The following is a 20,307-nucleotide window of genomic DNA, read 5'->3' as shown; positions in this document are numbered from 1 at the left end:
ACATTCCAGTAATCCAGCTTTGAAGTGTGATAAAAAATGAATCCATCTGAATCGGAGGTCATATAAATGATTTATAAAAGTTTAGAATTAGGGGTAAAATAGATTTTTGTAACTGTAACATACGAAAATGTACCTAAATACACATGTCTTTCAAAAGTAAAAACGTCAAAACAATACAAACATTTTAAAAACAATTTGTAGAAAAAAAATCAGAAATGATGTCACGTGCAAAAATAGTGGTTATTTTTTGAATTTTTGATTTTTTTTGGCTACTTTGTGGTAAAAAAAACTTTAAAATTTGGTTATTATGATAATTTTCTTTAAAAGAAAATATCACTGTTTTTTCATTTGTACACACATTACCAATAAGTTATAGTTTTTATACATGTATGACTATTAAATTTTATCATTTGTTCAAAAAATATCATAGGTGTTACATACATAACATGTTACTAACGATGTGGCAGTGATAGATTTTAATGTTAATGATGTACACATTTTACCATTAATAATACATAATTTCTCAAAAAATATTATTTTAAATAATGCTTGTGTGTGCATATATATATATATATATATATATATATATATATATATATATATATATATATATATATATATATATATATATATATATATATATATATATATATATATATAAAAGTGTTTTTATTATAATTTTTTGTCTGAACACCAATTATAAGTCAAAAGGTTTTACCTTATAGTTTCATATAACCTACTTCATTTTTATGGTATATTAGATGACACTTTTTTGATTGAATACTCATCACTTCTGCAAATCCAACAAATCAGTATCTTGACGTTTGAGGATGAAATCAAATATGTGATTAAAAGGCGAGGTTTTTAGTTGGTTTTCTCGAGTGGGTGAAATAAATCAATTAGATGATAACAATTGACATTTCATAAGTGATTCTTGATCAATAAAATTGCAGAATTCGATCGATGTAGGATGTGCAAATTCTATGGCTTCATCAAAATTTAGTTATGATGATTAAAGGCACGTCCAATTTGTTGTTTGCTCATTGTAAATTTCTGTGTTTTTTATTTCTTTCGGTATATGGGATCTCTCCATGAATAAGTTTTATATAAAGGTGTAGTTTCATCCAATAACACATTTAATTTAGTTGAGGACTTTAATCCAAAACTTTGTGTGTGACATGAACTTTTTAAAAGCGATCCCTGAAGTGGAAGTGGTGGCCGATAATGAGGCGGTGACTAGGGAGGTGGAAGTGGTGGCCGATAAGTGGTCGTCGACGATGGAGGTGGAAGCGTGTCGACTAGGCGCTGACTACAGATGCGGAGAAGTGTCGGCGACTAAGTATGCATAGGCGTGGCCTCCATGAACCGGGCGATGGATGCATCTAAAACATTTAGGAGAATAATGTCAACAACCTGATGGTTGCTATGATTTAGGGTTTTATATGTCCTTTACATAAACTTTTCAAAAATGATCCTGAAATATATATATATATATATATATATATATATATATATATATATATATATATATTCTCTTAAATTTGGTCTAAGTGCAAAAAAGAATTTTAACGATGCACTTAACAGAAATATATAATGGTGTTAGGCAATATAACCAACCATGATAAACTTTTGAAACCATGGGAACAACTACATAAATTTTCAAAACTTAAACTGGAACTACATATTTATGCCAATCACGGAGACTAAAATTGTTATTTAACTGTAAGCTATTTAAACGCAAATGGTTATCAATCAATGTTGGAATCAATTTGGTTCATAAATTTTGTACATCAATGGTGTTTTTGGTTTGGTTCAAGATCCAAGCGCTTAATGTATTTGAACTTTTATTTACTACAAAACGTACACACAATCAAAAAATAGGTTAATATACTATTACATTACATCTTTGTATACAGTCTTTAAGAGCCTTTTTACCAATCATGCCTTACTTTTGAAAGGAAAAAAGCAAATATCATTTCAAATCAAAATTGGATACAACTTTTGATTTTAATGTAAGCAAAGGAATAGACTCAAACAAGAGCGACCTAAACCGATGGGACACCACTAACCACATTAGGTTAAGAATGTTAGTTACCGGCAATATATGCGTCTAGGCTCGTAGCGACATGTTTGTCATTTTTACCATTTTTAAAAATGCTTATGGTGTAGTGTTTGTGTTTACCATTGACAAAAGAAAAAAAGAGAGTTCAATTTGATCGGTAAAATAAGAGAGAGATAACGGTGGAATCTCACCGATGACACAAAACCGCCGGCAAAAATATATCACGGACCGGTCTTCATCGACGATAAAAAATGTCACGTCAGTTTGCCGGTTGAAAAAAAAACACAGTACTTTTTAGCCTTATATGATTGTCAATTGGAATTCATATTATTTAATGTATGTGTATCTTTTTGTTAAAAAATTACACACTACACAGTACTAAAGCAACACAAGTGTAAACATATGCTTTGAATTATTTTTAATCGTATTCGGTAAAAATAAGTTAATTTATATATTTAAAATATCCATAATTATATTGATGTAAGCTTTTATATATATATATATATATATATATATATATATATATATATATATATATATATATATATATATATATATATATATATATATATATATATATGTGTGTGTGTGTGGGGGGGGGGGGGGGGGGAGGGGGGAGGGTGTATGTATTTTATATTCACAATCCAACTTATAATTTTTTTTTACCAAAGATTGTTAATTTATAAGCTAGCTTATTAATTAACATCCAGCTTTTCGGCTAAAATATGGTTTTTGGGCTATTCTGTCAAATGTAGTTAATTTTGAGATTTTCAAAAAGGTTTAAATTTTTAGCTTCTAATAAAAACTTAAATAAAATAATTAAATAAAAAAATTTGTTCGAAAGTATGACATTAAAACTTTTGTTTTAAGATGAAAAACTCAAATCCAAAAACTATTTGAAGTAACAATTAAGGAAAAGGTTTTCATCTCTACGATGACAGCCTAGTGGTTGAAGAATGAAATTTTACGAATGAAGTCCATGGTTTAAATCCTAGCCCACACAACGTAATGTTAATGCGTTGCATTTGACCTCTCACATGAGTTGTGTGATAGTCAACATGGATTGTTGAGATGATGCAGCTTACCATATTTAAGGAAAAAAAATCTACATAATATGTATAATTGTACTAGATCACCGTTGAATATATAACTTATGAATTTATCTTTTTTGAAGAAATGACTTTTTGTGTAAATGTACATATTTCAAATGTTTTGTAACTATTTTTGTCTAACATTTATGTAAAATAAACTTATAGCTTTTGATTGTGACTACCACCAACATCCAACTAGTTTTATAAAACATGCATTTAAAACGTATTTCACAAACTTTATGAAAATACTTTTTTAACTGAAAACTTGTTCATAGTTGATAAACTATATGATAAAGTAATAGTTTTTGATAAAAGGTAATCGTAAACTAGATAACAAATGTAAAATGACATATAATTGAATATAGCGGGAAATGAGCAAATTTCGTTATATTTGAAAAACTTGTGGGAAATTTCCTTTAAGCTCATTAATATGTTATCTCAAATGGTTTTTTAACAAGTTGGCTTATAAGCTAAATGAAAATTATAAAATCTCGATAAGTTTATTAATGAACATATACTGTTATATATGAAAACGTATAATGTTACATATGAAAACGTATGGAAAAGTCTCGTTAAGTTTATTAATATGATATATAAAATGACATATAATGATATACAACTTCAAAATGAACATATCTTCCTCTCTAATAAAATAGTACATTATCTGACACGTGGCACCTTCTTAGTCCATCCTTCCTTGCTTTTCCTGCAGATTTTTGCTAACTGAAATTCCAGAATTGTCCTCCATGTTATTTATCACTGAAAATGCGAAAAAATTGTAAAATATTTTTATAAATCGTAAAATATTTATATCAGGAAATCAAGATATTTGAAATTTGAATTTTCAATTGTACCTTATAATTCTATAACAAATATGGCAGAAAATAATTTCTAAACTCTATCACACCCAAAAAATCAGCAAATCAAATTTCAATCCCAATAAATCAGCAATCGAATATCAGTCGAATATATATATATACACCTTTACATGCGTGTTTACCTTCCTGTTTCACTACACATAGATCAGACTTTATTCATCAGGTAAGGAGACTACATTGTTTACTATGTGTTTTTAATATATCGATGGTATACTCATGGATCTATCTCTTTGTTATTTGCTTGCAGTGTGTTTTTCCTATATCCAGGATATATACTCATCGATATATTTAATTTTGGATGCATAATGAACCAAGTCAGTTTACTGTTTTTTTTAACTGTTAACCCTGTTTTTTATATCATGTTAACCATGTTCTTTATATACTCATCAATATATACTGTTTCAACATGTATCTATATCACAGATTGCTGAATAGCAATGCATTTATAAACTGTTAATCATGTTTTTTCCTTAAGTATTTGAAGTCATTTATGTACTCATAAGTCACTTAAAGAAATTATAACATTCTGTATTTCTGTTGATGAAAATGAGTTAAATATCAATGTAATTTTTATTATATTTTTTTAACTTGCAAGGTACAATGGAACACATTACTCTGATAAAGGAGCTTGACTCAATTAAGGACGATTTCACAATTAAGGTTCGGATCAAACGTCTTTGGACTCAAAAGTCAAGATTTGATGCAAACGAAACATACTCGATTGAAATGGTTTTGATGGATGAGGAGGTATAAAATGCATATATTCAATTATTATTGTTATAAAAATTTATTCATATTTGTAAGCAATTATATTTAAATGTTTGTTATTCAATTTTTTAGGGAAGGAAAATTCATTCATCTTGTCTGAAGAAATGGTTTCCTAAATTCCACCGCTATTTAAAAGAGGATAGTTCCTTATACATCAGGAAACCTAATGTCGCACCATATACTTAAAACTTTATGTTTGCTGATCCGGATAAAAAACTTATTTTTAATCAAGATACAACTGTGAAGGATTGTGAAAACTTTTCATGTTCTGCATATGGCTTTGTTTTTGTTGACTTCCATATGATTATTTCTAACAACATCTTGGAGTCAGACTCTTTTGGTTGGTTCTTTTCATATTAAGTTTTGTTATATAACATCTTATTTTCTTTCATTTTATTACAAATTGATAATTCTTATTAACTTAATCTTATATTTTGTTGCTTTTGTAGATATTATTGGACACATTTTTGAATATGGGTGTATAGATACCTCGGAACAAGATAAATCAAAATACAAGATGCTCTTGCATCTTCAAGATATAGAGTATTCATCATTATTACAAACAAATAATATACTTTCAAATATATTATCTACAATATTTGTTTATTTTTTCAGGGATACTAAGCTTAAGGTAACTTTGTGGGGTCATAATGCATACTACATGCAAGATTTTCTTGCTAACAATAACAACCTTGCTCCAGTAGTTTTTATTGTTCGGTTTGCTAGAGTGAAGTTTATTAATGGTTTGTACTTAGTTTTCATAACCATTTAATAAAATTTTATATATAGTTAAATAATAAATTATATTTTTTTGCAGGTCGTCCTTTTTCATCCACCTACTTTGATGTTAGTAGGTTGTTCATAAACAATGATATGAATGAAATTACAAGCTACAAGAACAAGTATTTTCATTTATAATTTACTTTGTATTTTCACATTCAATTTTTTCATATTATAATAAATTTAATTCCTTTCTTTGTTATAAATGAACAGATTAGTTTCTGAAGATGGACAACAACTTTCCTCAAGTGGAATCAAAATGATGGAATCAAAACAAGTCACAGAACATGATGACTTTCTGAAAAATAATGTATTTTCTAACATTGATGATTTATTTGAACCTTTGGAGGTACTTTAGGTTATTTTTATAGTTTTTACTTTAATGCACTTTTATTTATAAATTCTAAAAATTTAAGAAACAAACATAATATATTTTTATAACGAAAGTAACATACATTGACATAAACAAACATAATATAAGAACCGTTTTTCTATCATCTTTTATTTTGTTTTCGTGTATCATATTTCATCCGTCATATTAATTAACTAATTTATAATACTTTATTGTATTTGACTTATTCATGTTAATTACATTAGAATATCATAATTCTTCATTATTTCTAAAATTTGGTATCTTTTTATTTACACTATCAAAAGTATAATTATATTTCAATTTTTAAATCGTGGAATTCCACTAGTTTAAACCTAGTAATATTATATATGAAAATGTATGAAAAAATCTTGATAAGTTTATTAATATGTTATCACAAATGATTTTTAAGTTGGTATATAAGTGATTTTATTGATATGATCAGACACTATATTACAATAAACAAGAAAAAAAAGCTTAAACAATTAGTTTTAGCATGTCAACCATATCCATAATAAATTATAAAATAATTCAAATTTATAAGATATTTACTTTTATTAATATTTTACTGAGAAGATTAATTTTTTTTAAAGTCCTAAAATTTTACAACAATTTACGAAAAAATCTCAACTAAAATTTGTATACGAAAAAAGTATGAATACCAATAAAAATGGTGATTTGACCCATTTTTTCTGTTTTACCGGTTTCATTACTTATATGGTTTTATTAAAGTCTCATTATTTCATCCTAATTTATGAATAGATCAGAAACTAAAATTTAGTGATGATTTGACCATTTTCTCCCTATAATATACATTTTACCAATTTCATTGTTGACATGGACGTCTAGTATGAATACCAATAAAAATGGTGATTTGACCCATTTTTTCTGGTTTACCGGTTTCATTACTTATATGGTTTTATTAAAGTCTCATTATTTCATCCTAATTTACGAATAGATCAGAAACTAAAATTTAGTGATGATTTGACCATTTTCTCCCTATAACATACATTTTACCAGTTTCATTGCTGACATGGACGTCTAGCCATTAAATGAGCTGATGAGATGAATATGTTGGGTTATATAATACTATGTTACCATAAAACTTGATATCCTGATGCATTGTATATTTTTTGGAATATAAAATGCATCTAACGAACACTCCAATAATTACATAAACTGCTTCTTCATTTTTACGTCTATAAGAAATTTAAAATTGTTTATCTAATCTTATATAACCCAATATATCCATCTTATCAGACATCAACTCATTTCATGTTGTTGTTTTTTTTTTTTTTCCTAAAAACACATATTTTATTGGTTTCATTGCTAACCTAAATACATAGTTATAAATGAGCTGATGAGATGAATATCAAATTTTATAGTAAATGTAGCATTATATAATCCATTGTATCCATTTTATCAGCTAATTTAATGACTAGGTATTCAAGACAACAATGAAACCGACAAAATGAATGTTCCATGGAGAAAATGGTTAAATCAACACTAAATTTTAGTTTGAGACTTATTCATAAATTAGGGTAAAATAATAAGACTTTAATGAAACCGGTAAACCGGGAAAAAGGGGTCAAATCGCCCTTTTTACCGATAATTCATTATTTTTCGTAAACAAACTTTAGTTTGTGACTTTTTCATAAATTAGGGTAAAATATTAGAACTTTTCTGAAGAGCCTAAATTTTGAAAGTCGCTATAAATAATTGAGATCATTACTTAAGATAGTATGAGAGTTATACAAATCATTAATTTCACATAGTTTTACACATACAAAAAAAAATATATATATAAACAAAGTGAATCGTTCACTTAAATTGCCCATCATGATGTTCTAATTTTTGTGGTTTTAGATAAAGATGCCACATTTACTTCTCAGTTTTTGAAGAGACATCATGAGGATTTGTTGCATTTTAGTATGACGTATAATTCTCAGACCAATGATCATAGACGATTCAGGCTTTAGAGGATATGTTGTGGTCATGTGTTATTGAATTTGGTGGGAGTTGGGACTGATATCGCCTTTTGTAGAGTTCTCATATAACAATAGTTATCACTCGAGTATCTATATGCCTCCCTTTGAGATGTTATATGGGAGGAAGTGCATGACCCTGATTTGTTGGGGAGATATAGGCCACTGTGTGATGTGGAGCACTTATATTTTGCTCAAGACCACTAAGCTTATTCAAAGAGTTTAGCAGAGACTGTAGACGGCTTAAAGTCATCATAATAGTTATGAAGATTGGTGGCGGTCTGATTTAGAGTTCCAAGTTCAAGATTATGTTCTTCTAAAGGTGGCTCCCTAGAAAGGGATTACCCAGTTCATAATAGGGGTGAGTTGAGCCCAAGGTACATTAGACCATTTTGGATCCTCACACATGTTGGGATAGTTACCTATCATCTAGAGTTGATTGAGGAGGTAAGTCAGATCCATAACACTTTCCATGTTTCCTAGTTTGAGAAAGTGTTTATGTAATATCCCAAAAATCATGATAAAATATTCATCTTTCAGTTTAAATAAAATCATATCAAAACCCATGTCATAAAACCACGTATCAAATACAAATATCCATAATGAGAGTATCATAAAATGTCCAAAACATATAACCAAAGGATGTGTATGATCACGCCTTCACCTTGCCCCGATCATAAAAAGTACATGAGACAGAACACTTAAACTATAAGCCAAAGCTTAGTGAGTTTCCCACAAAATACCACCACACAAACATATAACAACATGCATATTAGGTCCATAATCATCAGAATGGATTACTTGCCTTTCTGGCCTACAACTTAATGATGGATTGCTCCCGAGCCCACAACATAAGTCCGACTTGCCTTTCTGGCTTGCATATTATGTCTGGCTTGCGCTCGGGTTTGTTGGCTTTCGTACATAGTAGTATTGCCTCAACCAAACCGCACTATGTCGACATATGTAATAGATAAACATTTAACCATCAAATAGATAATCATGCAGATCTTAACATATCACTATATCATAAAAACACCCTATATACTAGGATACATAACCTAGTGGGCCGGCATTGGTGCCTTTTGTTACACTCCTGAACCAGGACGGCGGAGACGTCTGGGGGCGGATGATGTGGTTGTATAGTATCATAAAAGTTGAATATAAATGAAACATAGCAACCCAAATGGCATACGTTGAGAATACAAACTTACATAGTTTACATATTATACTTGTTCATCAGCTACACAAAAGTCACAAAAGTGATTTCCTAATGCTGCATCACTTGATCTCAAAGCATAGTTGATTACCTGTTACTGGTTCCTTGAGTATACAAGTCATTTTGAAAAGCGTCAACTAAAAATTTGGTGAGTTCATAAGTATTTTTGTATAAAAATGGATTGGTGATTGTTTAAAATGGTTTTCGTATACTTCAAAAAATCCGATATTTTCTATAAACTGTATTGTTAGTCTTATATCCAAAACTAAGAAAAATGTGTGTATGACTCTTGTATCTTTCTTTGTAAAATGATAGTGTATGTATGTTCCAAGAAAGTCCAATATTTTCTTATAAGTAAACTGTAGTCTTACCCTAAGACCAGAAGTGTAAGCGATTGTGTACTGAAAAAAATGATATGTAGTTTTATATTTTAATAAAACCGGTGAAGGTTAAGCTTCCCATAAACCAAGATAGTATTGTTAATCTCTATGTGAGTTATTACAACCATGCTTGATGTGACTGTTATGTGTGTACGCCGTTCTTCAGGCGTCAGAATTGATAGATATTTGTCACCCTAGACTGGCCCGCCTAGCTGTAGCAAACAACTTAGGTGTGGGGGTTGCCAATCCCGTATATATCTATACACAACTATCTCGCTCTCCCTCCAAGAGACTTTGGTTATAATGCAGGACTTAAAGTGTACGCTAGGTAGGTACGGTGAAGAGTACGTCTCACTAGAGCATTAACGGATTACATGAACTACGACTCCCTTTTTCTTGTGTAATAAAGCATTTGTACTATTTGAAAAACTTATGACATGAGTTTTATGACATACAAATTATACTATCAATAATTTGTCTTGTATGTTTTTGTGTAAGACTATTTATATAAACTTTATATAAATATCAAGTTAAAAAATGTCTAGTAATAATATATGTGGTTAAAACATAATATTATGGGGTTTTGACCCACCAAACAAAGATGACTAAAAATTATGACCACTTTTACTAGAAAAGCTATTTTTAGCAAAGAGATTTACCAAAACTTGTAGTTTTACAACTCATATTTTCTTGTTGGTACTTGTATCACATTCTGAGTTTTTATTTTTGAAGAGAATTATATTCTCTAAGATCGATAGATTCAAACAGATATCAATAAGACGGCAACAAGTAATAGAAAACGATAAACACCATGATGAGTCAAACGAATGTCGAATGATTAATCTGCTCCACCTCAGAAGAATTTAATGAGAATTGCTACTGTAGAGGTGTGCTAGGGTTACTGTACAAGATATGTTAAATAATTATCAAGAAGCGTAATTAATATAATGCATGCATGCACTATATATATATATACTAAACCCTAAAAACAAAACATGGCTGGACAGTCCCAGACCGAGTATACAAATGGACCTAAGAGCTAATCCCAATGACACAACCTCTTAAACTCAACAATTTTTGTAAATCAACTTATATACTCAATTTTTGTGTAGATAAAATAGTATTAAGCGTATCTTATGCAAATATTATTTCACCTTTGAATAATAAAGATGAAACTAGGGAATATTCATAAGATTAACATGTTTGACTAGTACTCCCCCCCCCCCAAAAAAAAAGCATGAAAAATCGAAAAAATGGGGGTATGAAGCTCATCTTGATAATTTCGTGAGTTGTAGGAAGGAAATGAAGAGGATGCCGAGCCTAGCCTTGCACAAACTTGAATTGCTTCATGAAAATGCAAGTGTCGTATGTGTCACACGAAAATGTGTGTGTGTAAATATGATGATATTAACCTTAACATGCATAACAACACTTGAGTTTTACAAGGAACTTACCAAAAATTCCTAGGACCACTTGAAGAAGTATCACTCCTTGAAGATGGATTGTGATTTTTGTCGAGGGAAAATGAGAGAAAACTTGAGAGTCAAATGAGTGGAGAGGTTTTTGTTATTTGTGTGTGTGTTTGGCCGCAAGTTTAAAAGAAGGAAGAGAATGGTGGTATGGGAGGGTTTGATTTCGTGTGTAATAAATAAAAGTGATGATAATATATTTACTTGGAAGTATGGGGAATAATGCGTGTTTATTTGGGGGATATTACATGGGTTACTGGGATTTTTATTTGAAAGGGTTAAGTTATCACATCCTAAAGTCAACTATTCTTGCTTTTCCCTTAATCTAGACCACAAACACCTCTAGTTACTTTAGTATGACCGAAATCATGCATGATTTCGGTCCTAGGCATGGCTTGAATAAGCATTTTCAACCCTACCCCCTTGTAAAGGTGTGTTCGGCTTTAGTGGGCCAGTAGTGTGTATTTTTGGCCAAAAAATAATCCATTATAGTAGTTTTCGGTTTTGATGTTTCCTAAGCATTATGATTTCGGTTTTGAGTGTTTTATATCATAAGAATGATGGCTTTAAAACTCAATAATTCAAGGTCCTTGCGTAAACACATGTTGTTATGTTACAACTATTTGATTCTTGTTTGATTTGTATGAACTTTTCAAGGCTTAATCGATCATCAATTTCCAAGTGTATATTATCTTTGATCATACAAATGGTACCCTCTTGGCTTTTGATTTATATTATTGCATCAAGTTACATAGATATACATCATGAATAACCTTATACACAAGACCCCTTAGACTTGGTTTGACCCAAAATCTTCTAGTTGTCACATTATCCCCACGTTAGAGGGAACTTTCGTCCTGAAATTTGTTTAGAATAGGCACTCATGAACTGGGGAAGAGATGTGGATACTTTTGCATCATCTGGTCTTCGCATTCCCAGGTGAACTCAGGTCCTCGTTTGGCACTCCATCGGACCTTCACAATGGGGATGCGACTATGTTTTGTTTGTTTCACTTCTGTCCATTATTTCTACGGGTTCCTCATTGAAGTGAAGGTTCTCATTTACTTCTATTTCATCAAGTGGGACAACGAGAGTTTCTTTAGATAGGCATTTCTTTAGATTAGACACATGGAAAACAGGGTGGACATTGCTGAGTTCTGGTGGTAACTGTAGTCTGTAAGCTACCGGACCGATCCTGGCAAGGATCTCGAATGGTACGATGTATATTGGATTCAATTTTCCCGGCTTTCCAAAGCACATCATCCCTTTCCAAGGAGAGACCTTTAGCAACACGCGATAACCGACTTGAAATTCTAGGGGCTTCCGTTGTCGGTCTGCGTAGCTCTTTTGTCGGTCTCTGGACGCCTTTAGTCGTTCCTTAATTTGAACGATCTTCTCAGTTGTTTCCCTGATAATCTCGGGCCTGGTGAGTGTGCTGTTTGGTACTTGTCCCTTTGCCAGTTGTGTGTCTCCCATCTCATCCCAACATAGGGTGATCTGCATTTACATCCATATATGGCCTCAAAGGGAGCGGCCTTGATGCTTGTGTGATAGTTGTTGTTGTATGAGAACTCGATCAGTGGCAAATGGGCATCCCACATCTTGCCGAAATATATCACATAGGTTCTTAGCATATCTTCCAATGTTTGGATGGTCCTCTCACTCTAGCCATTTGTTTGGGGATGGTACGTTGTGCTCATATCGAGCTTGGTTCCCAAGGACTTCTGAAGTGACTGCCAAAACCGTGAGGTAAATATACTGTCTCTGTCGGAGATAATAGATATTGGCACTCCGTGTAACCTCACGATTTCTTTTATGTAGGTCTTGGTCAACTTTACCATCTTATACATCTCCTTTATTGTTAGGAAATGAGCAGACTTAGTTAACCTATCGACAATTACCCAGATAGAGTCTAGCTCATCGGCCGTCTTGGGTAACTTGGTAATGAAATCCATTGTTATCCATTCCGATTTCTACTCGGGTATCTCTAGTTGTTGTAGTAGACCCGAGGGATTCTGATATTGTAATCCCCGCAGATCCGGGCTAGTCGGTTTAGAGACAATGAGCATCAAAAATGAGTTTTTGATGGAAGATTATATAGAAGGAATAATCTTAACCAAGTGGTAGTATATGTTACAAGGGTTCCGTACATATAAAGAACACCAAAATCCGAGTTATAACGAATAAGTTATGGCCCTTCGAAGTTTTACGGCAAAACCAGCACAGCACCGGGAGACGTAAATAGTGAATTTACGATAAAGGACTTTTTGGCCTTAGTGATCTAAACAAAAGTTGTAGTATACGTTAAACCAAGAACATACAAAAAAAGAACGCCCAAATCTGACTTCGTATGAGGAGGTTATTAATTTTCTAAGATTTGGCACAACAATGCACGACCCAAAACTCGAATTTTAGTTCGAGTGGTTTTTGGCCTACACGACCTAAATGAGAGTTGAATATCTCATTAATAGAAACTCAACGATAAAAAGACAGACGAAAACGGAGTCCGTATGAAGGAGTTACGAATTCTTCGCGGTCATTTAACAGTCTAATCTCCTCCTATTGTTAAATTTAAGACCAGTCGAGAATTAGCGAACGGAGTCAAAACAAAAGTTGTAGATCTTATTTTTATGTACGCGTGGATATAAAGAACGTCGAAAATGGAGCTCGTATGCGAAAGTTATGAATTTTTGAAAATTGGCTGATTTCCACCCTATGTGCGATGCCACGTGTCAGCACCAGGCTCAGACTTGGAGCCTAAGTTGGCTCACGACATGAGTATCATTAAACTCACAACGTGAGTGACCCTCCAACCCCCTATAAATAAGAGGTGAATCCCTTTTCATTCCTCACACCTCCTATCACTTCCCCCTTCTCTTTAGAACCTCTCTCTAGCCCCGAAACCCCCCGAAAAGATTAGGGAACCTCCCTAGTACGAGGCGGAAGCCTTGGAGCACACGACAACTCTGAGAAAAGAGCCTTTCGGCTCGGGAACACTACTCCAGCGAAGCCCGGTTTTGAGAAAAAACCCGTTGTAAGTAAGCTACGCCTAACCTATCTTTAGTATAACTTATGTTACAATATAGTAATATTATTAGGACCTTATAATAAATATTTGGACTATTATTATGAGTCTTATAAGTGTCGTTATAATATCTTTGTAACCACCTGCGGTACGGGGAATCTGGTTTGGAGGGCCGGTTGGGTTGCTGGATTCAGAAGTGCTATATGCCAAAAGGATCCTGCACTTCGGTGTTCCATGTCTGGCCCGTGTCTGTACATAGTGGGTGAAGAGTATTGTTTAACGCTTATATAATAGTAATAATAGTTATACTATTAATTAGTCTCGTCAAACTTTAAACTAAACTCTAGTGGTAATGGTACTAGGTTTTGTCTGAGGGAAATTGTTTTAACAGTAATGGAGTGCTGTCCGAGTGCCAAGTCACCACCTTATCAAGTGAGTGCATAGTTACTTTCATCTTACACATAGATATGAAGTATTTTATATAAACTACGTGCTATGTGTGCATATTATCTGTATACTTGCTATCTATGCTGGATTAACGATTTTATGCAAGTTTTAAATGATTTAAGTTGTATATGTATTTTATATCTAAGAATATGTTGGGTAAAACATGGGTAGATGAAAGATGAGAGATGAAGGATGATATGAGTGAACATAGGCAGCTATCGACTTAGTGCCTAACAAATAACATCATCAACTATGGACTTAGTGCCAATTGAATAAACATTGGTAGCTATGGACTTAGTACCCGTTAGATAAACGTTGGTAGCTATGGACTTAGTACCTATTAGATAAACACTGGTAGCTATAGGTTTAGTACCCGATGAATGAACTTTAGAAGCTATGGAATTAGTGCTTTACGAACACTGGTAGCTATGGATTTAGTACCCGATGAATGAACTTTAGTAGCTATGTAATTAGTGCTTTACGAACAAGCATTGGCAGCTATGGACTTAGTGCCTATCATATAAACCCTGGAAGCAATGGGCTTTGAAATGAACGAATGCAGGATAGATGATTCTTAGGGTAGATCCTTAAGAGTAAGGAAGATAATGGGGATGGGTAGTTGGGTTGATTGATGATGTTTAAACATAATAATTATATTATTGTGGGTTGAAAACTCTATGTACTCACCAGGTTTTCCAACCCGACCCACTCAAGCTTATTTGAATCACAGGTGTCAATACGAAGTTACATTACAATGAGAGATTAAAGAGGTGTAGATCACTAGTGTAAATGAATGTACGATCTGTTTATGCTTATGTTTATGTATTGATAATGACATCCCAAATGTTTTAAAATGAATAAAAATACATTTCTTTGGAAATGCTTTGATAATGTATTTATCATGTTTTACTGGGAACAAATTCCGTAACATTTTTATTAAAAGAAGTACTCTGATTTTTATAAAGCATAAACAAAATCGGTCTTTTTTGGCCGTGAAAATGGGGATGTTACAAATATTCTACCTTAATTTTGGCGCAACTCAGGAACTCGCTCACGTAGGTAGCGATTTCGGCTTTCAAATTCGGCCACCAATAATGTTGCTTGAGATCCAGGTACATTTTGTCCGAACCCGGATGGACGGAGTACTTTGTTTTGTGGGCTTCATTCATGACCACGTCTATGAATCCACTAAAGTTCGGTGTCCAGATGAGGTCCATGAGGTAGTAGGCTCCTTCATCCTTGATTGTAAGGTTCTTGTTCATCCCACGCAAGGCTTCGTTTGTGATGTTTTCTGGTTTCAAGGCTTCCAATTGAGTCTCCTTGATTTGTGAAGACAGGTGGGAATGGATGGTCATTGTTAGTGACTTGATGCAGCGACCTGTGTATTCTTTCCTACTTAGGGCATCAGCCACCGCATTGGCTTTGCCCGGATGGTACTGTGCAGCAACCCGTTATTTCAAGTCTGTCAAAAGTCAACCCAAGGTCAACAAAAGTCAAACATGTCAAATAAAAGTTAAATTTGTTGAATTGTTAATTTATTAAAGTTAAATAAATATTTTTTTTATATGTATAAGCCTTTTATTAATTAAGTGTTGCAAAATTTAGATTTTTCCCACTTAAACCGAGAACCCTCGCATCTATTCCCACCGAAAACCCTCGTGCAACCCTATCCCTTCGGACCGAAAATGGATTCTTCACCGAAATTTCTCCAGACAACAAACATACCTCGGACCGAAAACCCTTTGCTTCTCGGCCGAAAACATGCGAAACCGACTTAAGTTCTCGGCCGAAGACTACCCTTCCTTTGATTGTGTTCTTGACCGAGAACCACTAAACTGCCACATGTTTTCACCTATAAATACATATGACCGAAAACAGAAGCTCATTCTTACATCTTTCAGCCGAAATCTTCATATTTTTCTCTCAAGAACACCGACCGAAAACACTAAACTTCCCTCTCAAGAACACATGCGAAATCACTCTATCCTCTTGATTATCATGCGAAAATCCTTTAAATCTTCTTAGGATCTTGCAAGAATCATATATTATTCTTATTATCATCCGAAAACACCCTCCAATCTTCATATATCGGACCGAAAACATCCAATATCACTAATTTTCAAAAAGAACACGAAGAACGCCAAGAACACCTACAAGCTGTTCAAAGTTTTATTGTAAGTCTTCTTACAATAATTAAGTGTTATTTAACGCTTTAAACTTTACAAGATTATCTAATTTATACTTAATATGATGTTAATATAAATTAGGATTCTGTTTTGTCACGGGTTCTAACTCGTGGAATTAACTCTACTACACCGTATCTTCATTAGGACACTCAAAAAAGGTGAGTTCATACCCCGACGTTTTCCTAATTTTTAACCGTTTTAGGGGGGAATACAAGTGTAACACAATAAAAATGGTGTTAATATCTAAAAGTTTTTTTTTTTTAAGTTTATAAATTGTTATCATTATCAAAATTACATATATATATATATATATATATATATATATATATATATATATATATATATATATATATATATATATATATATATCAAATTAGGATTCAATAGGCTTAGAATTGGTACTTTAACTCCATTTCCTTTACCTTGTTTGGTTGTGTGCTTGGGGTAGAAGTATTTATTCGAATGTCTATTTAATCACAGTTATATAAATATTATATTTATATAAGTATAAAATGATTTTCAAACTCATTAAATAAAGATATAATTGTTGCAAATTGTTTTAGTACCATTAGAAGATAAACATTGGATTTCAAGGAAAAACTGTATCAAAGAATTTTCGATTTAAACTTATTAAATTATTAACAATACAAAGATTTCCATTTCAGTAAAACACAAACATATAAACTATAATATGTATAGTTTATGGGACTTACATGTTGCTTTTCAAAGTTCATATTACAATACGGAAAATAAACATATAAACTATATTAAATATAGTTTATGAAACATACTTACAGTTTGTTCATTACAAAGTAACTTTTCATTATTCTACATGTAATCATCAATATACCATTTGTGAGACACACTTCTAGTACTTATTTAAGTACCAACCAAGTCCTGAAATTATAACCAGAGTCTTCTGGAGGGAGAGCGTGACACTTGTGTATAGATCTATACGAGACTGACGATCCTGCACTAGAGCTGCTTGCAACAGCTAGGCTGACAGGCCCGTGGTGACAAATTTCGTACCGATAACGACGTCTGAAGAGCGTCGTGTTCAGGCCATCTTAGGTCATCAAGCATGGTTATGATAAATCACAATTTGGTATTGAACAATACGATTAGTGTAAGAATAAGTAAACATCTTCATATAGTCTTATTAAATAATAAAACTATTATACAATATTTTACAAGTACAAATATAGAATACTTAGTCAGCACAGAGAAACATACTTTTCATGGTTTCATATGGTAAAACTATAACACACTATATTAGAGTACAATAACTTTCACACATTTTGAGTACAACATATTACAATAGAAAATATAGGATTTTCTGGGAAAAACATGTTTACATTTTCAAAGAACAACGATAGATATCAATTACAAACATGCTTATGAACTCACCAACTTAATTGTTAACACCTTTTAAAAACTACTTGTATTCTCAGGGAATCACTAGACAGGTACATCCACAGATTTTTGAGAAGATGGAGCTTCATTGACTCGTGTCTTTTAACTTTTTGGTGTCATGTATACAATGACTTGAACATATATGTAAAAACTTATACTTTTTCAATACATGGTTGTTGTACTTTGATTACTATTATGCAGTTGTTGTGATACTGTACATTACGTCCTCCGCCCCGAATGTTTCCGCCGTTCTGGTTTGGGGGTGTAACAGATTGGTATGAGAGCTTTGTTTATAGTGAACTAAGTATATTAGACCATAAAAAGATATACAACTATAAATGCTACGGGGATGAAGCGCTTTGACTAAATGTATACTTTTAAAATCTAAGTATTTTATAAGAAGTATACTAAGATGCATACATACAAGAAACGATATCACCGTAAGAACTACATAAAAGTATTTAGATATTGGATACTACAGTTAAATCTGGACAGTTATGTAATCATATCTGAAATAAATATAGCCTGATCAACTATATTTATTTGAGATATGACTAACATGTGTTTGGGAGTAATCGTGGTGTTGTAACAAGTCTAAAACTTACCAAACCTATATACCAGAAGAACTCTAGAACCAAACATAAATTTAGATATTGTAAGAGTATTTATAACACGGTAAGACTATCTCTAAATTAATTAATAACTCTTACACCCCTATTCTCGCATAGATAACATGGATGGATTTCTACTGGGGGATCTGTATTTTTCCAACCCAGGGAACGGAGGATGGCTCGAAGAGGAACTAGAAGACGACCCTGTGGCTCTAATAGAAGAAGACTTCGAGGAAGAGGATATTTAGGAAGACTCTGACTCGGAACCAAAAGTCTATGATCCACCTCTAGTTACCCAAAATCCCAATCCCCGACAAAACTTCCAAGGTCCGACACCACAGTGGGCAGTAAACTTAGAGGGGTGGAGTCGTGAACAGGGTCAACACCTTCCTTATAATGGAGATCGAAGCTTTTATAACCTTGATGAGGGAGGCTCGGCAGATAAATCCCTCCTTGTGTTAGTACGTCAAGTTGCTCATAACGACGTGCAAGTAAGAGCAGCCATCTACCGAGTCGTGGAGGTTGGTGTTACCACGGTAGTTAAGACGGTTCGCCTCTGCCACTTGAGCGAAGACGAAGAGTTAACCAGAAATCACACTGAGGCCCTGCAGAGAGAACTAACTTCCAATCGAACCGAGGTTAGAGAACTTTGGCAGCGTCAGGCAACATTAGAAAGGCGTGTGTTGGAAACAGAACACCAGTTGGCCACATCCATGGCTGAAACTAGTACGAAATAGAACAACACTCATCGTGGGTAGGGCATACCCTACTCATTCTTTTGGATATAGATTAAGTCTACTTATAGACTCTAGTGTTATTTTTCATGTTCATAGTTAGACCTCGAAATGTCATCCTCGAAAGGTCAGTATGCTGTCAAAGTTTTCTCGTTAAGTGGGTATGTTGTAGACCTACTTCAGGTTCAAGTTTTCCGAACTCTATACATTTAATATACCAATGAAATTGACATGATTCTCTTTTCTTTGGAAAATATTTGTCAAAATTCTTCATGATATTTTACAAGTTATTACCTGTGGTAGACTCTATTTTCAACTCTTTGCAGAATACGTATTGAACCAATGTGTATTGGTTCAAAGTCTCCTGATTTATAATCACTATTAAGTTCTTACCATCATTTTCATCTTTGAAACGTTTGTAGAAAAAGATGCCACCATGTAAATCAAATAAGTGTTTCAACAATAGTCTACCTATTCTAGCACCTCCACACTATGACCCTTCTATCTTCCAAGCAGCAGTAACAGCTACCTTCGCTGCTGCCATGACACAAATAAAAGCCAATGGTACTAGTGGAGCTGGCAGTGGTGCTCATAATTCAAATCATGAAGAAAGTCTTGGACACCCTAAGGAGTGTTCGTAAAAAGATTTCTCAAATGCTAAACTCAAGTATTTCGATGGCACTGGAGGTGTCATTTCTTTGACACGCTGGTTCGAGAAAACCGAATCAGTGTTTGAAATCTGTGCTTACCTTAAAGCAAGCAAAGTAAAGTTTGCAGCATGCACCTTCTTAGACAGAGCCCTTTCCTGGTGAAACGACTATGTCAAATTGCTATCTCTCCCGGTCGCAAATGCCATGGGCTGGGAAGACTTAAAAGTTCTGATGCTGGCAGA

At 33.0% G+C, this 20,307-nt stretch overlaps 1 protein-coding gene across 1 annotated transcript; it reads left to right on the top strand.

Moving 5' to 3' along the window:
* The first annotated feature begins 4,631 nt into the window (after positions 1-4,631).
* On the top strand, positions 4,632-20,056 carry LOC145098941 (uncharacterized). Its single transcript, XM_079036531.1, has 7 exons — positions 4,632-4,778; positions 4,872-4,941; positions 5,249-5,342; positions 5,415-5,542; positions 5,617-5,701; positions 5,793-5,928; positions 19,838-20,056. The coding sequence occupies exons 1-7, from the start codon at positions 4,632-4,634 to the stop codon at positions 20,054-20,056; spliced, it is 879 nt and encodes a 292-aa protein (XP_078892657.1).
* Positions 20,057-20,307: the final 251 nt, after the last annotated feature.

Source organism: Lactuca serriola, chromosome 4, assembly GCF_051521515.1.
Source record: "Lactuca serriola cultivar US96UC23 chromosome 4, Lser_US96UC23_V15, whole genome shotgun sequence".
In the NCBI taxonomy this organism is placed as follows: Eukaryota; Viridiplantae; Streptophyta; class Magnoliopsida; order Asterales; family Asteraceae; genus Lactuca; species Lactuca serriola.
This window is presented reverse-complemented; position numbering and strand designations above follow the sequence as displayed.

Bases quoted from the DNA above. Each gene is read 5' to 3' on its own strand.
- LOC145098941 (XM_079036531.1), top strand. From the start codon at position 4,632: ATGGAACACATTACTCTGATAAAGGAGCTTGACTCAATTAAGGACGAT. The intron at 5,343-5,414 runs GTATTCATCATT...TTATTTTTTCAG, and splicing joins TTGCATCTTCAAGATATAGA to GGATACTAAGCTTAAGGTAA. The intron at 5,929-19,837 runs GTACTTTAGGTT...AAACGTTTGTAG, and splicing joins ATTTATTTGAACCTTTGGAG to AAAAAGATGCCACCATGTAA.